The following is a 16,948-nucleotide window of genomic DNA, read 5'->3' on the forward strand; positions in this document are numbered from 1 at the left end:
ATGCCGCAAACCCCTGTCTTTAATGTTGAAATTTTTGATGTTTGGGGCATTGATTTCATGGGCCCTTTCCCTCCATCTTATGGTTTCACTTATATCTTGCTAGCCGTTGATTATGTTTCTAAATGGGTGGAAGCAAAAGCCACCCGTACTAACGATTCTAAGGTGGTTGCAGATTTCGTGAAAACTAACATTTTTGCTAGGTTTGGAATGCCAAGAGTAATCATAAGTGATGGAGGGTCTCACTTTTGCAATCGGACCATTGAGGCGTTGCTAAGAAAGTACCATGTCAACCATAAGGTCTCCACACCTTACCATCCTCAAACAAATGGCCAAGCCGAGGTGTCTAACCGAGAAATCAAACAAATTTTGGAGAAGACCGTTGGACCAACAAGGAGGGATTGGAGCTTACGTTTAGATGATGCACTGTGGGCATATCGTACGGCATACAAAACACCCATTGGGATGTCACCTTTTCGGCTCGTCTATGGTAAGCCATGTCATTTGCCCGTAGAGTTAGAGCACAAGGCACATTGGGCCGTGAAGACTTTCAACATGGACATAGATGCAGCGGGAGTTCATAGGAAGCTCCAATTGAATGAACTTGAGGAGATTCGGAATGAAGCCTATGAGAATGCCCGGATGTACAAAGCCAAGACCAAAGCATTCCATGATAAAATGATTCGAACCAAGACCTTCACAGTTGGGCAGAAAGTGTTACTTTTTAACTCTCGCCTACGTTTGTTTCCTGGTAAGTTGCGTTCTAAATGGATTGGCCCGTTTGTTGTTACTAATGTTTTCCCTCATGGTGCAGTGCAAATCAAAAGTTCAAGGACGCAGCAAGAATTCAAAGTGAATGGGCATCGATTGAAGCCCTATTACGAGATGTTTGAGGAGCATGTCGTGGAGGAGGTACCCCTCCATGCCGTGGAACCTAGTCAAGCTTAAACGGAGGTACCGTCCGGCTGCAAGACGTAAAAGAAAGCGCTTCGTGGGAGGCAACCCATGCATCCGAATAGAGAAGAACTTGGAAAACCCTTTAAGAGACTTATTTTTATTCCTTTCTTTTTCTTTACTGCCTTTACTTTGCTTTCTTTCTCGTATTTGTTTATTTGCTTGCTCTGTTGTTTTTTTTTTTTGCTTAAAACATTGAGGACAAAGTTTGATTTAAGTGTGGGGGGGTAAACAATTTGTATTTGCATGAATTTCGTGGGATTTATTCACCTATCACTTAGAATGTTGTTTCTTGCTGTTTTAAGCGTTTTTAGAGTGTTTTAGTGTGTTTTATAGTGTCTTGGTATAAAACTCCGAAAATTTGATAAAAATTTAAAAAAAAAAAAAAAAAAAAATTCTTTTCTTTGTTGCTGTTTTGTTTCTGCCTTGTTAGGTTGTTTAGTTGTTATTGTTTGTTTGTTTATTAATTGTGTGAGTCTATGATTGTAACATTGAGAAAATGTTTGATTTATTGATAGGCACTGTTAAACAAAGAAAGATGGTGCTTCATAAAGGTTGTTTGCTTGAGGCCCCACTACGTGGCTTTACTCTTGGAGCGGAAGGCGTAGGAGCGGAAGGCGTAGGAACAGAAGGCATCGGAGCAGAAGGCGTAGGAACAGAAGGCATCGGAGCGGGAGGCATCGAAGATAGAGCATTCCAGGCCTCAATACTTGGCCAAGCGCTGGATGAGCCAGGAAAAAGGTGCCTCTGGAGGAAAGACGAAAACCTTTGACGGTCACTGTGAATCCGACCTTCAGACTCTTGCAGCTCATCAAGCTTCCTCTTCATGCCCGTCGAATAGTTGTTTGCAAGCACATGCAAACTTCTATTCTCATACTTCAGCTGCTGGATCTCCTGCTTGAGACTTTCCACCTCTGCCATCAATGATTCCACCTGACGGGAGCGGGCAAGCAGGCGTTGGCCCATGTTGGACACAGAACTCGCACACTGAACACTAAGTGCGAGGGACTCTTGAACGGCCAACTCATCGGACCGTCCTGACAGCAGCCTACTATCTTTCGGAGTGAGGAGGTTCCTAGCTACTATTGTAGCTGTTGTGGCGTCCTGCATCACGGAGTCTTCACCTGTGAGAGGACCGTTAGAAGAAAAGAAAGAAGGGCGCCATACGTTACCTTGACGCGGCGCGGCCGCATCACTGCTAAGGCTCAATTCCAAGCTAAGGTTCGATGAGTTTGCCATTTTTTCAAAAGTGTTCAAAGAGAAGGGATGGAGTTAAATTTCAAAGGGCCGGAGTCGATTTTCAAGAATGGGAAATCTTCAGAGTGTGTTTGTGGCGGTGATCGATACCTCAATAAGAAGCCAAGGCGACGCGTCCACCGATTCAAAAAGCCGGAATTTCCGGCGTAATTTAGGCGACGCTTTCTCAGCTTTTCAAAAGACGTGTTCAACTTTGTCAAAAGAGTTCTTCTTTTCAGACAACACGTGGAGGCCATCATCGCAACTACACATCTTTAGCCGACAAGCGCAAAGTTCGGCGACGCTTTCTCGGCTTTTCAGAAGACGCGTGCAGCTTTGTCAAAAGGAGCCGCATCTGCACTACCACGTGTCGTTCAGAAAGCGAAGGGGCGCCTGCTCAGAAATCGAAGAGGCGTGTTCAGAGATCGAAGAGGCGCCATTATTTCAAAAAGCCGGATTTGCGGGATCAAAACGTTTGTCGACAAAGGTAAAAAAATACCACCACTTGATATTATCTCTATATATGTCGACCTTCGTCTTTTATGGCAGGGCAAACTTGAAGAAAATGCCCAACTCTCCCTCACCTCTGAGGGCGCACTCCCAGCAAAGCCTTTTGAAATACTCAATTCTTTCTTTTTCCCCAAAGATGATACCAGATGCCTGGAGTACATATGACCCAGGAGGAAACGGCGGATTGAAACATGTGCTGATTCATTCACCGCTTCTTCAAAAGCAAAGGTATCTCATATCATCAAGGTCAAAAGCAAAGGTATCTCATATCATGCTCTTTCCCTGTCTTTTTCTTTGTCCTTGTTCTTACTCGCATGGCAAAGTAAACGAAGCAATCAGCCGGCACTTGGAGTCAGTCTTCCGATCTGGAGCCAACTGCCTGGAATCTATTCCTGATTGCTTACCTAGCGTTGCTCTCGAGTAGTCATCTTCAACGGTTGATACACTTCCGGAGAAGGGACCACTTCTGCAAAGGGGAGCGAGTAAGGCAAGTGAAAATGATACATTGAAGCATGTGGAGACAAACATAGGCTGAGTTATCCTCCAACCCTTTTCAATACGAATTGGAAAGATTGAACAAAGAAACAGACCAAAGGGGTAAGCTCAGACTTTCGGGGGAGACCAAAAGAACCATCCTGCTGCCCAGTTCAAGAAGTAGCACAAAGGAAAATCAACGATGGGCAGAAACCAGTTCAAGAGTAAGCCTGTGGAATCACAAAGATCAAAGCCTCAATGCAATTACCAAGGAGAAGATGGAATTTGAGTGTTTAATTTGAGTGTCAAGATTTTAGAGAGGTACCAAAATTTGATGCGAGATTTACTTGACACTCAAATTAAACCCTCGTTTGACAATTGTAGTAGAATGGATAAGTGAGGGATCGTTCTAGACCGGGGATTAGGAGGGCTTGCTAAAACCTTCTAAATTGACTTAAAAACATAAAAACTAAATTAAAATACTCTTAACAAGACTACTATGACTCAGAATGGCTTTGAAAAACTCAAATTGTCTAAAACAATCAAATTGACTCAAATAGAAGCTAGAACTTGATTTAGACGAATTTGCAATTGTTTATGACTCCAAAAGCTTAAAGATACAAAAATAAAACAAATACGAATGATTAAGACTTAACAAAATAGGGGGGGGGGAATTGTGGTTGGACGATATTAAATTAAAAAGACAGAATATAATTAAAGGCAAAATGTAAATATGAATGTGATAAAAAAAATATGGATGATGGAATAGCCAAGGGGTTCTTCTCCACACATGTTACACTTGCAAACAAAATTGATTCTCAGTTGGTCTTTCGATAAGTTGTGAAACTCAATGCTCCAAGTTAATTAGATCCGCTTAGATTAACTTTCAGATTTCCCTAAATTTGTTGGATTGAATGGAATACGCATTACAACCGAATTATTCTTAATCAAAGTCCCTAACTATGGAATACGCATGATAGAGACATTCAACAAAGATCATTAAGTTCAACGGAAATCATAAACATCGACGAGGCATTCGTTACTATGGAATACGCATGAAACTTATGCCAAGAATTCGTTTAACGCGATTGTTTATAAGTAACCTCTACTACTTGTGAATATAAGTTCATAACGATTAGGTGAAATTCATTTATATTCTAGCGTCATATTTATGCATGAAAATTAAGCTTGCAAACTCAATGAACATACATAAATAAGTTATCAATCAAACAGTTAAACGAATTGAATCCACAACTTATGAAATTCCAACCAAACGTAATCAATTCAAAATGCAAATATAAACATAGTTTCGAATCACCCCCTAGCTAAAGGGGGTTTAGTTCCTCATAACTTTGAAATCAAAGAAACACCTAAACATTCCAACAACTCAAACGTGAATTGTATGAACGTTTAGGCACTCTTCTCTTCCCTTCTCATACGTACAAAACAAAGAGAATTAAATTTAAACTTTGAAATCAAAGAAACACCTAAACATTCCAACAACTCAAACTTGAATTGTATGAACGTTTAAGCACTCTTTTCTTCCTCGTTGTTGTAGCACAAGGTCTAAGGTGAGCTTTGGGGATTATGTGAAGTGTTTTGGAGGGATGGAAAGTGGTTGGATAGTGGCTGCAATGAAGGAGAAAAACTGCACAGAAAATGGAAGGGGAATTGCGGCAATGGATGTGTATTTGTGTTTTGTGAAGTGTTGTGAATGGAAATATGAGATATGAATTGAATGGATGAATGCAAGGGTATTTATAGGAGTAGTGGAGGGAACATATGGCTGTTTGTTTAAGATGCAAGTGGCTAATTAATGATGGAAAAGTATGTGATTGATTTAAAGGATGCAAAGTGAATGAATCATGAATCATTGTGGATGAAAGGTGGAAGTGCATGTGTTGATGACTAGGTTAGTGGGTGGAAATCTGAAAATGGCATATAGGAATGGGAGCTCACGGTTTGAATGTGTAAAGTGTGTGTGAATGCATGTGAAGATGCAATAAATAATGCATGTAGGGTTAGGAAATAATGAAGAAATGCATGTGAGATGTTTGGAAAGGAAATGGGAACCCACGGCAATGAAGTTGTTTTGTGTTGTGAATTATGATGAATGCATGTGAGTTAAAGAGGGAGAATGTGGTGAAATGATGAAGTAGGAAGGTGGAAATGCATGTGAGATGTTTGGAAAGGAATAAAGAATGAATGGTGGAAATGTGAGTGAATGATGTGCATGTGTGAGAATGCATGTGGAATTAAGAGGAGTATGGAAGTGAAATAAATGAATGATATGTTAAGTGATAAGTGAATGATATGTGGTGAGTGATAAGTGAATGGTTTGATAAGTGATAAATGAACTAGTTTAAAGGGCTAGGGTTTAAGTACATAGAATGGGCCTAAAATAGGTTGGTTTGTATGGCATAATGTGTTATGTGATTGGGTTAGGGCCATTGTTTTGTGTCTTCAAGTGCATACAAGGCCTTCAAATTCGTCCATCCTCTTGGCTCCATGGATAAGCTATCCAATCCATGCCCAAAAATGCTCCAAATGGCCTCAAAATGCACTTACTTGCTCCCTAGGCCCTTAGAACCTGAAAACACACAAAAGAAGCATAAAGGACTAAAATAACGAGAGAAACATAACGTAAATGCACGAGAACAAGCCATTTAAGTCGCATGAATATGCTCCTATCACGGCGTCTGTTGACACCGTCAGTGTGCCTGGCACGTGGCCGCGCGTGGGGGGCGCGTAGGTCCGTGCCTGTGCTGGCGTGTGGGGGCGCGTGTGGGGTCCAAAAATTATTTTAAAAATATGGTTGTGATCCTGAGGTTGTGTAGAGCACGTTGGTATATTCATTTGTCCATTTTGAGCAATGTATGAGAAGTTATTACGAGAAACGGGTTATGTGCTTTAAAGTTAACGTTTTTATAGTTGTTTCGCATTTAGGTGACACGTACCCAGAGGACGAGCGTGCACACGCGAGACAGGGAGGCTACGACCCTTCTACATACCAGTGAGTGGGCTTTTGTTTTTCCGTATATACCTATATACATTTATATTACCAGAAATAGATTAAAAAGGGTAATTGATTTATGCCATGCACTTTATTATTATCGTTTATGCATCATTGCGTGCTTTATTAGTGGCATACATATACATATGCATATTGGGTGCTGTGGACGCGCAGGTAAGTGCCAGGTAAGTGACATTCACGTTTATGTTTCAGTAGTGGTTTGAGATGCCTAGAGAGCTCATAACCTGCACCCCCGGTGTTAGTGCTCCCGCCCAGAGTAGGGCACAGTCCTTCACGTGATGTTCACCTCCCGCACCACACGCTCAGCTTGGATCCAAGTTAGGTGCATAGGCCTGTCGTACAGACCACATTAGGTGGTTCCGACTTGTAGGTGACCCGCGATTAGTCGCACAGTCTTCACGTGATCGTAGCACTAGAGCGTATATATATATGTTACACCCAGGCCTGTCGTACAGACCACCTTGAGTGGTTCCGACTCGTGGGCAGGTTCAGTTTTAGAGTTGAGATTTGAGCTCTAGATGCAGCCGTACAGGTCACGTTAGGTGACTCCGGCTGCCAGATGTTATGATGTTGATATGATTTATACCTGGGCACTTACATTCATATTGAGGCTTTGGCATGGCATATCTTGAGCATGATTGGCATACCCTTGAGCATGTTGTGCATGTTTATACATACGTACATATGTTTATTTTCTGGGAAGTATACAGGTTTTACGGCGAGGGGTTAGATTGTATTTTGCTAAATGGTTTTCAAAGAGCTTTGTTTTTGCCCACTCACGCTTTTGTTTTGCGCCCCTCCAGGTTCTAGTTGCTTAGCCGTTGCGGTGGTTTCCCTTGAGAGCTTTTCGGCGTTCTGACAGACACTCCACATTGTAGGGTCGCCTTCGGGCGTACTACTGTTATCGTTTTTGTTTGGACTGCTCTAGACCTGCTCTGATTTTGTATATCACTTACTAGCACTTATATTAGTACCTTGTATGCTAGTTTTGAATTATTCGTACTTTTATATTACTACTTTATTAGCTTCCGCACGCGCACATGGCTACGTCACCTTTGTGTGACGGCCAGCACGCTCCGATCTCGGTCGGGGTGTGTCAGTTTTTGCCTAATGACTTCATATATACTAACCTTTCTGCATGCGCTTTAGCAAAGATTAAAATAACCATGTATAAGTACTAGCTGACTCATGAGGAAAGTTTGATGAGGTGAAAGACGGTGTTTAAGTAGTTCATATTGGTAAGGCGATAAAAAGAGGCATCGATTGGAAGGTCAGTTGGTGACCTGCCGAGAAAGGCAATGACATCGAGCACGGTGGGGCTCACTAGGCTAAGGGGCAAGATCATCATATTAGTGGCCAAGCACCAGAAGTTTAGGGTGGCCACCAAAAGCTCGCAGTCCATATTGATCTCGACTGTAGAGATTTTGTTGGCATCAAGAATGCCTAACTTTTTCTTGGAGTCGTCGAAGTGTATCTGGTTGACCCAAGAAACCCAACCGGTGGGGGTCGAAGGCAACTTGGGGTTTGGCAACTTCCCACTTCGACCAACCACCTCCCTTGAAGAATGGGTCGAGTAGGTTCGTCTGCATCAGCGAGACGATCGAATCTGGGACGGTATCCTTGAATAGAAGGCCTAGGACCTGAATTTTGGTCTCTTTTTTCATCTGGGTATCTAAAAAACACATAGCAAAAAGGGTTCCAAAAATCAAAGTGACGGGATCCTAAGGTCACAAATGAACTAAACTCTGTAAATTAATACAATTTCAAAACCTTATGATGCAATGTGAGAAAAATGCAAGCTCATGGCCAATTATGAAAATCAATTCAAACTTAAAGGGTTTGAAATTTTTTTTATTTTTTTTATTTTTTTGTTTGGTCAAAAAATAGATTTTGTTAAATTAGATGTTAGATTAACCACCGATAGGGTTCGAACTCACGCCGTTTGGCAAGGGTTGAACTTCTTTTCACCACTGTAGTAAAGGGCCACTTGCATTTAAAATGTAGTTAGGAAACTGGGGGATACAAGACTCCGAAGCACCTTGGCAACAGTAAAAAAAATGAGAACCCGCTAGACATCTACTTACCCATAACTATACTATTACCTCATCACCTTCTATAACAGTATTACCACAGCCCAGTTTAACACAGGGAAGACTAAGTGCACGATGTAACAGCAGTAAAACAATCCACAGACAAATGCGAAAACCAATCCTTCCATGGTACGATGAATGATAAATAAAAGACGATAGACCTATTCTATCAATAATAAATATAAGTTTGCAATTCATAGGACAACACTGACACTCTGCCTCACATGCAACTAGGCTGCCCAAAATGAAGCACATAGAATAAATTGCATCATAGCTATTATCATATTGTTTGCATTTACCAGCAGACCCAAGTTCTAGAATCTTGCAAAAGAGGAAACTATATAAAACGTTAGTATTTCCATGATATATGTCCGTACTTTGAAAATGTAACAGCAACACCCTCAATTGGCAAGGAAATAAAAATCATTGAAGAAAAAAAAGATCAAACACTTGTACAAAGATTTGAGAAATAAAAGAGCATGCGTCAGAAATTCCATTTGCATCAAGTTTGGAAATCATCTTTACTCTGCCTTCCTATTTACTTTTAGATATGGCAAGGCTCCAATCACGTTGTCATAGTCACTTCGACTAACTGCATGCTGCACATGGCAAAAGCCAAACTAACATAAGAAACCGAGTAGCAGTACTAAACCTGTGGGCATCTAGATGGTGGGGGTGTGTGGGTTGAGTGCTCGGTAATTGGTGGGTTATGGACCTATGGTTCATTTAGATGAGCCATATGCATTCATTTGGACGAGCTAGATGGGTTTATAAGAACCAAGTAACATAAGAAACATTACTTTTTCCCTTTTCCCACGAAAAGCTCACTCCAAAGCTTCTCCTTCCCCAATTTCAACTGTTCACTCTTTCCAAATTGCAAGCTATTGATGGCATTGCCTTGCCTTTTGAAGTTGAGCTTTAAAACAAGCCAACTCAGAAAAAAAAAAAAAAAAAAAAAAAAAAAAAACCACACCGATAATGATAAATGCTATGAACATATGAAGCATACAACAGACAAGGTAACAAACTCAAATGGGTAATGGATGAGAAGACAATCATTATTTCTCTAGAACAAGAACAAATGATAAAGCGATTGCAAACTGTGTACCAATTTTTTCAAAGTTCACGAACAAATTGTTGATAAGTGAGAAGGAACCATTTCTTGCTCAAGTTTCACTTGAACTGGTTCTAAAAGTAGTAGGGTTCAGAATGAGCCCTTAAAATCATGGTAATATCGCAAATTAAATTCAAACCTAAACTCCTTGAGTCAAACATTGAATGTTTCAAAGAAAATCATTCTATAACAAAACATTAGACAATTGAAAGTGGAGGGAAATATATACTAATTGAACATAGTTCTCTAATTGAAAGTGGAGATAAGTTATACAAAACGCACCATTTTGGAGAGTCGAGTTCTCCTCTTGGCATTCTTCTTTACAAGTAAATGTTGCTTTCCAGCTCTCCTGCGAACTAGTTTTCCTCTACCCGTCACCCTGAAGCGTTTCGCTGAAGCCTATCAACAATAATTCACCAAATACTTACTATTTAGATGACAAAACAAATAAAATTTTGAAGGCTAACAATTAAACAACAACAAACAACGGCCTAAGTTGGATTTGATTGGGGGAATTCACAGTTCAAGGTTTCACTATGAATTTATTTGGTGGACTAATATCAAATTCGAATTCACTACTATACCAATAAAGAAGAGAATCATAATATCAACTCCAGATTCCACATTGCTTATTTTCCAAAGATTTTCCCAGTAACCAAACAAAAATGACGACTAATACCTTGTGGGTCTTCATTTTGTAGCCTTTGGCTGAGACGATGGTAAGAGAGCTAAGGCGGCGAGGAGGGGTGAAAGTAATAGCGCAGAGCTTGTGGGGAAGAAGCGAGTCCAACCCAGAAATGCTATGAGATTGAGAGGAACTGAGTCTCAAGGGTTTGGGCCTCTTGAACTGACCGAGTTGAACTGAGCCGTGATCGAGTTGAGTTGGGTAAGAGCACGATGGGGAGTATCTTAAACCAAACGATGCCGCCATGGTCATGGTTACACCTTCACAAGCCATTCTTACCTTCTCTTCTTCCGCTGACAGAAAACAAGTTTGTGGATAAAATTTGAGCGTTTAATTCGACTCCTTATACACTGTAACTACAACGGGTGTACACACCACATGCTACTATATAAATAGTGAAATATATGTGTTAAAAAGTTAATAATTTAAAAAATAAAATTTCTCATCACTTATAAAAACACGTGGTGTACTACTCGTGTTTCGGTCATACTCGAGAGGAGGACCATGGGCTCCAAATCTGTCTTTTTTGTGTCTCATTACTAATATTTTGACATATGTCTTCTAATTTAACCTAAAAATAACTTTAGTTAAAAGCAAAAGAACTGCGAAGAGAATGAGGATCACTTCGGAACTCTAGGAGCATTGGCGTTTTAGGGCGGAATCTAAAGGCTCTCCAACATGTGTAACCAAAAACACTCTGTTGCAAACAAAAGTTCACATCTCCAAAGAAGATGAATACGAATATGGACCAACTGTTGTGTTAGTGTTTGGATCTAAATTTACATCATCGGCCGTGTAATCAAGGTTGTTGAGTGTGTATAGCTCCACACTATCAGATGGAGAAGCAAGAATAATTTTGTTATTATTAAATGATAACATTATGATTTTTCATCATAGCAATTATATTTTAATAAGGAATTATCTTAACGTTTTCTTATCCAAGATAAATGGGATGCAAAATATATATGTGATCTGGAAGTAAACAATACAATTCGAGTTGAGGACTCTTATCTCGTGGCATGGCTTGGATATGATGGTCATGATAGGCTTTAGCCTACAGATGAAATAAGAAAATAGTGACGTGATGTAGTAGAAAGTTATCATGCATGCATGGATAAAGATTGTGAAATGATGGTGGGATAATTAGCACCATCGAATATTTTTGGCAGGATGCCAAGAATCTTAGTCAAATGGCATTGCATGCAAGACTTGGGGATAAAGTGGAAGTGCATCAGGTCGCTACAAATGAACATGTGGCCCCAGTTTACAAGAGATGATTATGAAGAGTTGAGCTTTGGATTAATTAAAGGGGTCAGAATGAGATAAAGATAGGGTTTAGCCATGTTGGAAAAGTCAAACGACTAAAACATAGGCTTTGGCCTGCAGAACGTAAATCGCTTCATGAGTTTGAAATGCAATTGTATCATGCAATAAGTGTCAGCCGCCAAACAAGTATAGTAGCTCTATAAATACAAAGTGTCAGGCAATTGAGAAAGCCCCTCCAATTCAACACATAATTGCCCTACGTAAACTTCTCAAACAACTTGAGATTTTTATTTTCCTTTTCTCCGCCAACACATCTTTAGTTTGGATAAACAACACTAGAGCCGTAGAATTAGCCAACCGAGGAACACCTTTAGTTTGGATAAACAACACTGCTTTGAGACCGTAGAATCAGCCAACTGAGGAGCACCTTTAGTTTGGATAAACAACACTGCTTCGAAACTGTAGAATCAGCCAGCTGAGGAACACCTTTAGTATGCCCACAAGGGCTCTCATTGATGTAATAGCTTTTGGAATACTTATTGTGTTAAACTATTATATGTTTAATGAAGGCAAAAGCTTATTGTTAATCACTATTTATTGTATTATGTGTTTAAGTAATAAGGGAATCCAAGGAATGTATTTAATCTAAGAGAGAAGTGATCTAAGTAAGTTAGATTAACGAGACCTTTCTCTTATGTTCATTCCTAAAACGTTCCTAGTCATAGGATTGACAATTGGGCATTGACATTCTGCTAAAGTTAGTATGTGTTATGTTAACTCAAGCGTGATTATGACTAGTCTCAAGTCATTTAGTGTTGGGCACAGAGACAAACATATAGGCGCTCAAAATGGTAATTGAGTACACTGAACTACAATCAAAAGAGAGTTCGAACAATACATGTCATGTAAGAACTCGTAAGTTGCAATATGCAAAGTAGCCCTTTAACCTGAGACATCGTAGATGTCTAATGGTTAGGTCCTTGATCTTTGATCATGTCAAAGGCATTACATTGAGAGTGCCCACGACATTGTTGGGGTCAAGCTATCTAGTCATGTACGCATATGAATGCACAACAAGGGATCTTTAACCTTCCATGGTGGAGGGAGAATACTCTGAGATATGATTTGGAAGTCTTTGACCAAAGCATACGAATATGACTTAGGAAGTTTGTTCCAAATCATTCAATTGAATCATACAGAGAAGTATCATATTGGATAGTAGACATGAAACAAACTATCACTCAAATAATGTGATTAAGAGTATTGTATTAGAGAAGGACCGTATTGCAGCGTAATTGTAACTGGATAGGCTCTCCAACCACTTCTACTTAGTTTGGGTAGCCATGACATACTGCTAGATGTCACTCATGGTTTGTGGAAGCCCTGAAGATTAGCAAACACTAATCTTCATCAAGGGAAGAATTAAAATGTAGTTTCAATTCACAATCGATCGTTAAGAGTAAGAATCGCCCACTGCCTCACTAATTCGAACCTAATGAATCGTACACCGAGTAAGGATGAAAGTGAAGAAATATAAATGAGATGGATAAGCAATTAAATGGTTTAATTGTGAATGGTCAAGATTAATTAATTATACGAAAGGTTCGTATTGGGCTTTCAAGTTAGTTTCGGGTCTCGAGGCCCAAAAGGGTTTTGGTACGCAAGGCCCATTATGTTTAAGTTGTATGACAACTAAAAAAAAAAAGGGCAAATAGCCCAATAACTAAAGGATGGCCGGCCATAGGGTGAGTGGTAGTGAACTTGGCATAATTGCAAGTTTGCCACTCAAATGTGAGGTGCTATAAAAGGAACTTTATAGCTTTACCACATCAAGGGTTTTTCTTTGAGGCAAAAGAGCAAAATTCTTTCTCTCTTTGTCTTCCAAAGAGGCCGGCCACACTTTGATGCAAGGTGCAACTGATAGAAACAAAATAAAATGAAAAATAAGATTGATAGGTAGGGTTTAATATCTCCTAGTGCAAGGAAAGGCCTGAAAACCCTATAAACTTTGCTTTTAGTACCAGCCTACAACGTAGACACTAGAAAGAACAAAGATGCAAACTCTTAAACAAGAGAAAGGCACATAAAAAACGAGTTTACAACTCAAATATCAATATGATAATTCAAACAATTTTGCCCCTTCTTCTTTACAAATACAAGTGTTTATAGGCTTACAACTTAAAGTGAAAAATATGAAAAAACAAAAAATAAAGGCTTACAATATAACTCCTAAAAAACTAAATGATTTCATAAAATGTCATTAACCTAGGAATTCCATAAGCCACAAATTTAAAGCTAGCATATTCCTTTACTTACAATATAACTCCTAAAAAACTAAATGATTCCATACGCCAGCATATTTCTTATGACATTAAGAAAAGGTAAATTAACATTCACTTTACTTAAAATATCAAAAATTTCTTTAAATGACTTATCCTGCTTGCCTTTGGCAAGTCTTCCAGGAAATGGGACGAGAAGAGTGTAAGGTTTTGCAGCCTTGTGAAGATTTGGGACTTTAAATGAAGAAGTGACATTACTTGGTTCGTCATTTGGTTTCTCATTCTCTTCTTGAGTCACACCTGCATTCACATGATCAGATTCATTAGTAACTTCATTTCCAACTCCATTATTAATAACCTTACCACTTCTAAGTGTAGCAATTGCTTTGGCCTATTCTTGGTTCCTTTGAAGTATCACCGGTTGGCTCGGAAACTTTTCGGCCTTTCTTTGACTCAAAGCATCTACAATCTAACCTAATTGTGTTTCCATTTGGTTAGAGTAACTGAATGTTGTTGGAGAGTATTAATGGTAGTTTGTTGGAATTGAACGGTATTTTGAGCTAGCATTTTGACTGTATCTTCAAGTGTAGCAGCATGCTTTGGTTGGAAATTTTTAAACTAATTGTTATTTTTCCATGAGAGATTTGGATGGTCTCTCTAACCAGGGTTGTATGTATTAGAGAATGGGTCATTTTGTGGCCTCTGATTATAAGAGTTCATGAAATTCACTTGCTCTTGGATGAATTCGGGGTAAGCCTCACTACCTGAGCATTGATAAGTAAGATGACCTGGTATGTTGCAAATGGCATACACCTCAGCTATCTTGGGCACCATATTAAGCACGGAATCAAGCTTCTTTTCCAAACCTATCACATCCCGGCCCGGGGTCCACCACATCCCGAGCCCGCTCCACCACCATAGCACGATATTGTCCACTTTGGGCCCTGACCACACCTTCACGGTTTTGTTTCTAAGAACTCACACGAGAACTTCCCAGTGGGTCACCTATCATATGAGTGCTCTCGCGCGCTATTCGCTTAACTTCGAAGTTCTCATGGAACCCGAAGCCACTGAGCTCCCAAAAGGCCTTGTGCTAGATAGAGATGGGAATATACATATAAGGATCACTCCCCTGGGTGATGTGGGATCTTACAATCCACCCCCCTTAGGGACCCGACATCATCGTCGGCACACCACACTACCAGGGTTAGGCTCTGATACCAAATTATCACATCCCGCCCCAGGGTCCACCATATCCCGGGCCCATTCCACCAACGTAGCACAATATTGTTTACTTTGGGCCCCGACCACGCCCTCACGATTTTTTTTCTGAGAACTCACACTTGAACTTCCCAGTGGGTCACCCATCATAGGAGTGCTCTCGCGCGCTACTCGCTTAACTTCAGAGTTCCCATGGAACCCGAAGCTAGTGAGCTCCCAAAAGGCCTCGTGCTAGGTAGAGATGGGAATATACATATAAGGATCACTCCCCTGGATGATGTGGGATCTTACAAAACCAGCCACCTGCAATGCAAAATCTTTATGAGAACTCATTTCATACACTCCAGCTCGTTTACCTCTTGTATCTTTGTGTTGAGCATTAGATCCCAACATCTGATAGATGTTATATGACTCTTAAGCATTCTTTTTCTTCAAAGCCCCACCTGCTGCAGTGTCAATAGTAGATTGACATGTTTGGGTTAATCCACCATAAAAAATTTGCATTTGTAAGTAAGGAGGTAACCCATGATGTGGACATTGCAGCAAAAGGCCTTTAAAGCACTCCCAACATTCATTGAAAGGTTATCCATCATCTTGCTTAAAGTTAATGATTTGTCCTCTCAAAGTGGCTGTCTTTTTAGTAGAAAAGAACTTCTCTAAAAATTTCTTAGCTATGGCATCCCAAGTGGTGAGCGAACCAGGTGCTAAAGTCATTAGCCAACCCTTAGTCTTATGTTTCAATGTCTAAGGAAAAACTCTCATCCTCAGATTTGCTTCATTCACTCTCTGCAAAGGTAAACCACTCACAACATTATAGAATTCTTTAATATGGGCTAACGGATTTTCATTAGGTAAACCATAAAATGAAGAAATCATATGAAAATGTGAGGATTTGAGATCATAGTTTCTAGCTTCAACAGGCAACAAGATGCATGAGGGTGAATTTGGTATAACCGGCTGAGCATAGTCTTTCAAAGCTCGATTGTCATCGTCATTGTTTGCCATCTCTTCTTCTTGCTCAAAATTGCACTACTTAGAATAAGCACCTACACTCGTTGATCTAGAAGATTGATCATCCTCTTCTTCATGGTTAGTTTGAGCACTAGTTGACAGAAAGTTCTCAAAAGTTCTCAAAAGCACCTACACTCCTACCCTCTGATCAAGAATGTTTACCGTGTTTTGTTTATCTATATTAAATCATGTTTAACATGTTTAAAAACCTATACATATCTTTTTTTGCCCAAAACTCAACAATATTTTTTGCATCCCCATACAACAGCATCTCCTCATTTTTTGTATGCAAAAGCTGGAACACAAAGTATATTAAATGGGGTTATTAGAAGAAATTCAGTTATTATAATGTTTTTTGTATCTTTGTACCAGAAATTTCTATGTTTTGTAACTGAATGTTACACACTGGTAAAAACTAATTCCTAGTTATTGTTAATATATCGGTTATATTATATATATATATATATATATATATATAAATTACAGAAAAAAAAATTCTACATGTTGGGTAATACCATAGGTAAAAAGAATCACAGAACAGACTTGCTATAATCACAACGCGACTAATTGCTCTTCCAAGGCTGGCAAGGGAAGGCGTCCGAAAAACCCCTCACGTAATGTGTTTATCCCCAAACTTAGCTTCGGCAAATATGTTGGAAGCCCATTTGTCCCACATCGGATAAAGGGAGAAGAGAAGAGTACTTTAAGTAGAATAACACCACTTTAACTAACACCGAGAGCTCTTGTGATAAAACCCTGATAACTCGTATATTTCATGCATTTATACCATTCATTTCTAGTCTCTTTGTGATGTTTTTGAGTTAAATTGGTTGCATTTTACCTTATTTTGTGTTAGTGTAGTTACATGTACTTTAGGATCAATTTGAGGACAAAAGAAGTGAAAAAATGGCATTTTTAGGGTTGACCCTTATTCAAACTTGGAAAGATGTTTAGTGGCCTGTTTTGAAGCCCAAATAAAGAATCCAAGACAAATCTGGCTTGTTAGAAAACCAGGAGCAGAATGGGAAAGGAATTGGAATATCTAGCCAGATTTGGAGGAGCCAAATAAGGAAAAAC

General features: G+C 39.6%; 1 protein-coding gene, 1 non-coding gene and 1 pseudogene across 2 annotated transcripts; 1 reads left to right on the forward strand and 2 right to left on the reverse strand.

The window, feature by feature from the left end:
- Positions 1-8,402: 8,402 nt before the first annotated feature.
- LOC137730583 (large ribosomal subunit protein bL35c-like) lies at positions 8,403-10,391 on the reverse strand. The gene is made up of 3 exons (XM_068469567.2): positions 10,089-10,391; positions 9,692-9,808; positions 8,403-8,894 (listed from the first exon to the last, which is right to left on the reverse strand). Exons 1-3 carry the CDS (start codon positions 10,365-10,367, stop codon positions 8,817-8,819), a joined length of 474 nt encoding a protein of 157 aa, XP_068325668.1. The 5' UTR covers positions 10,368-10,391; the 3' UTR covers positions 8,403-8,816.
- Positions 10,392-14,257: 3,866 nt separating this feature from the next.
- LOC148690171 (uncharacterized) lies at positions 14,258-15,865 on the reverse strand (annotated as a pseudogene).
- On the forward strand, positions 15,381-15,487 carry LOC137733057 (small nucleolar RNA R71). Its single transcript, XR_011068375.2, has one exon. It is a non-coding gene; the product is annotated as a small nucleolar RNA R71 (small nucleolar RNA).
- Positions 15,866-16,948: the final 1,083 nt, after the last annotated feature.

The sequence above is a fragment of the Pyrus communis genome, chromosome 16 (genome assembly GCF_041283825.1).
Source record: "Pyrus communis isolate YQ-2024b chromosome 16, ASM4128382v1, whole genome shotgun sequence".
Classification (NCBI taxonomy): domain Eukaryota; kingdom Viridiplantae; phylum Streptophyta; class Magnoliopsida; order Rosales; family Rosaceae; genus Pyrus; species Pyrus communis.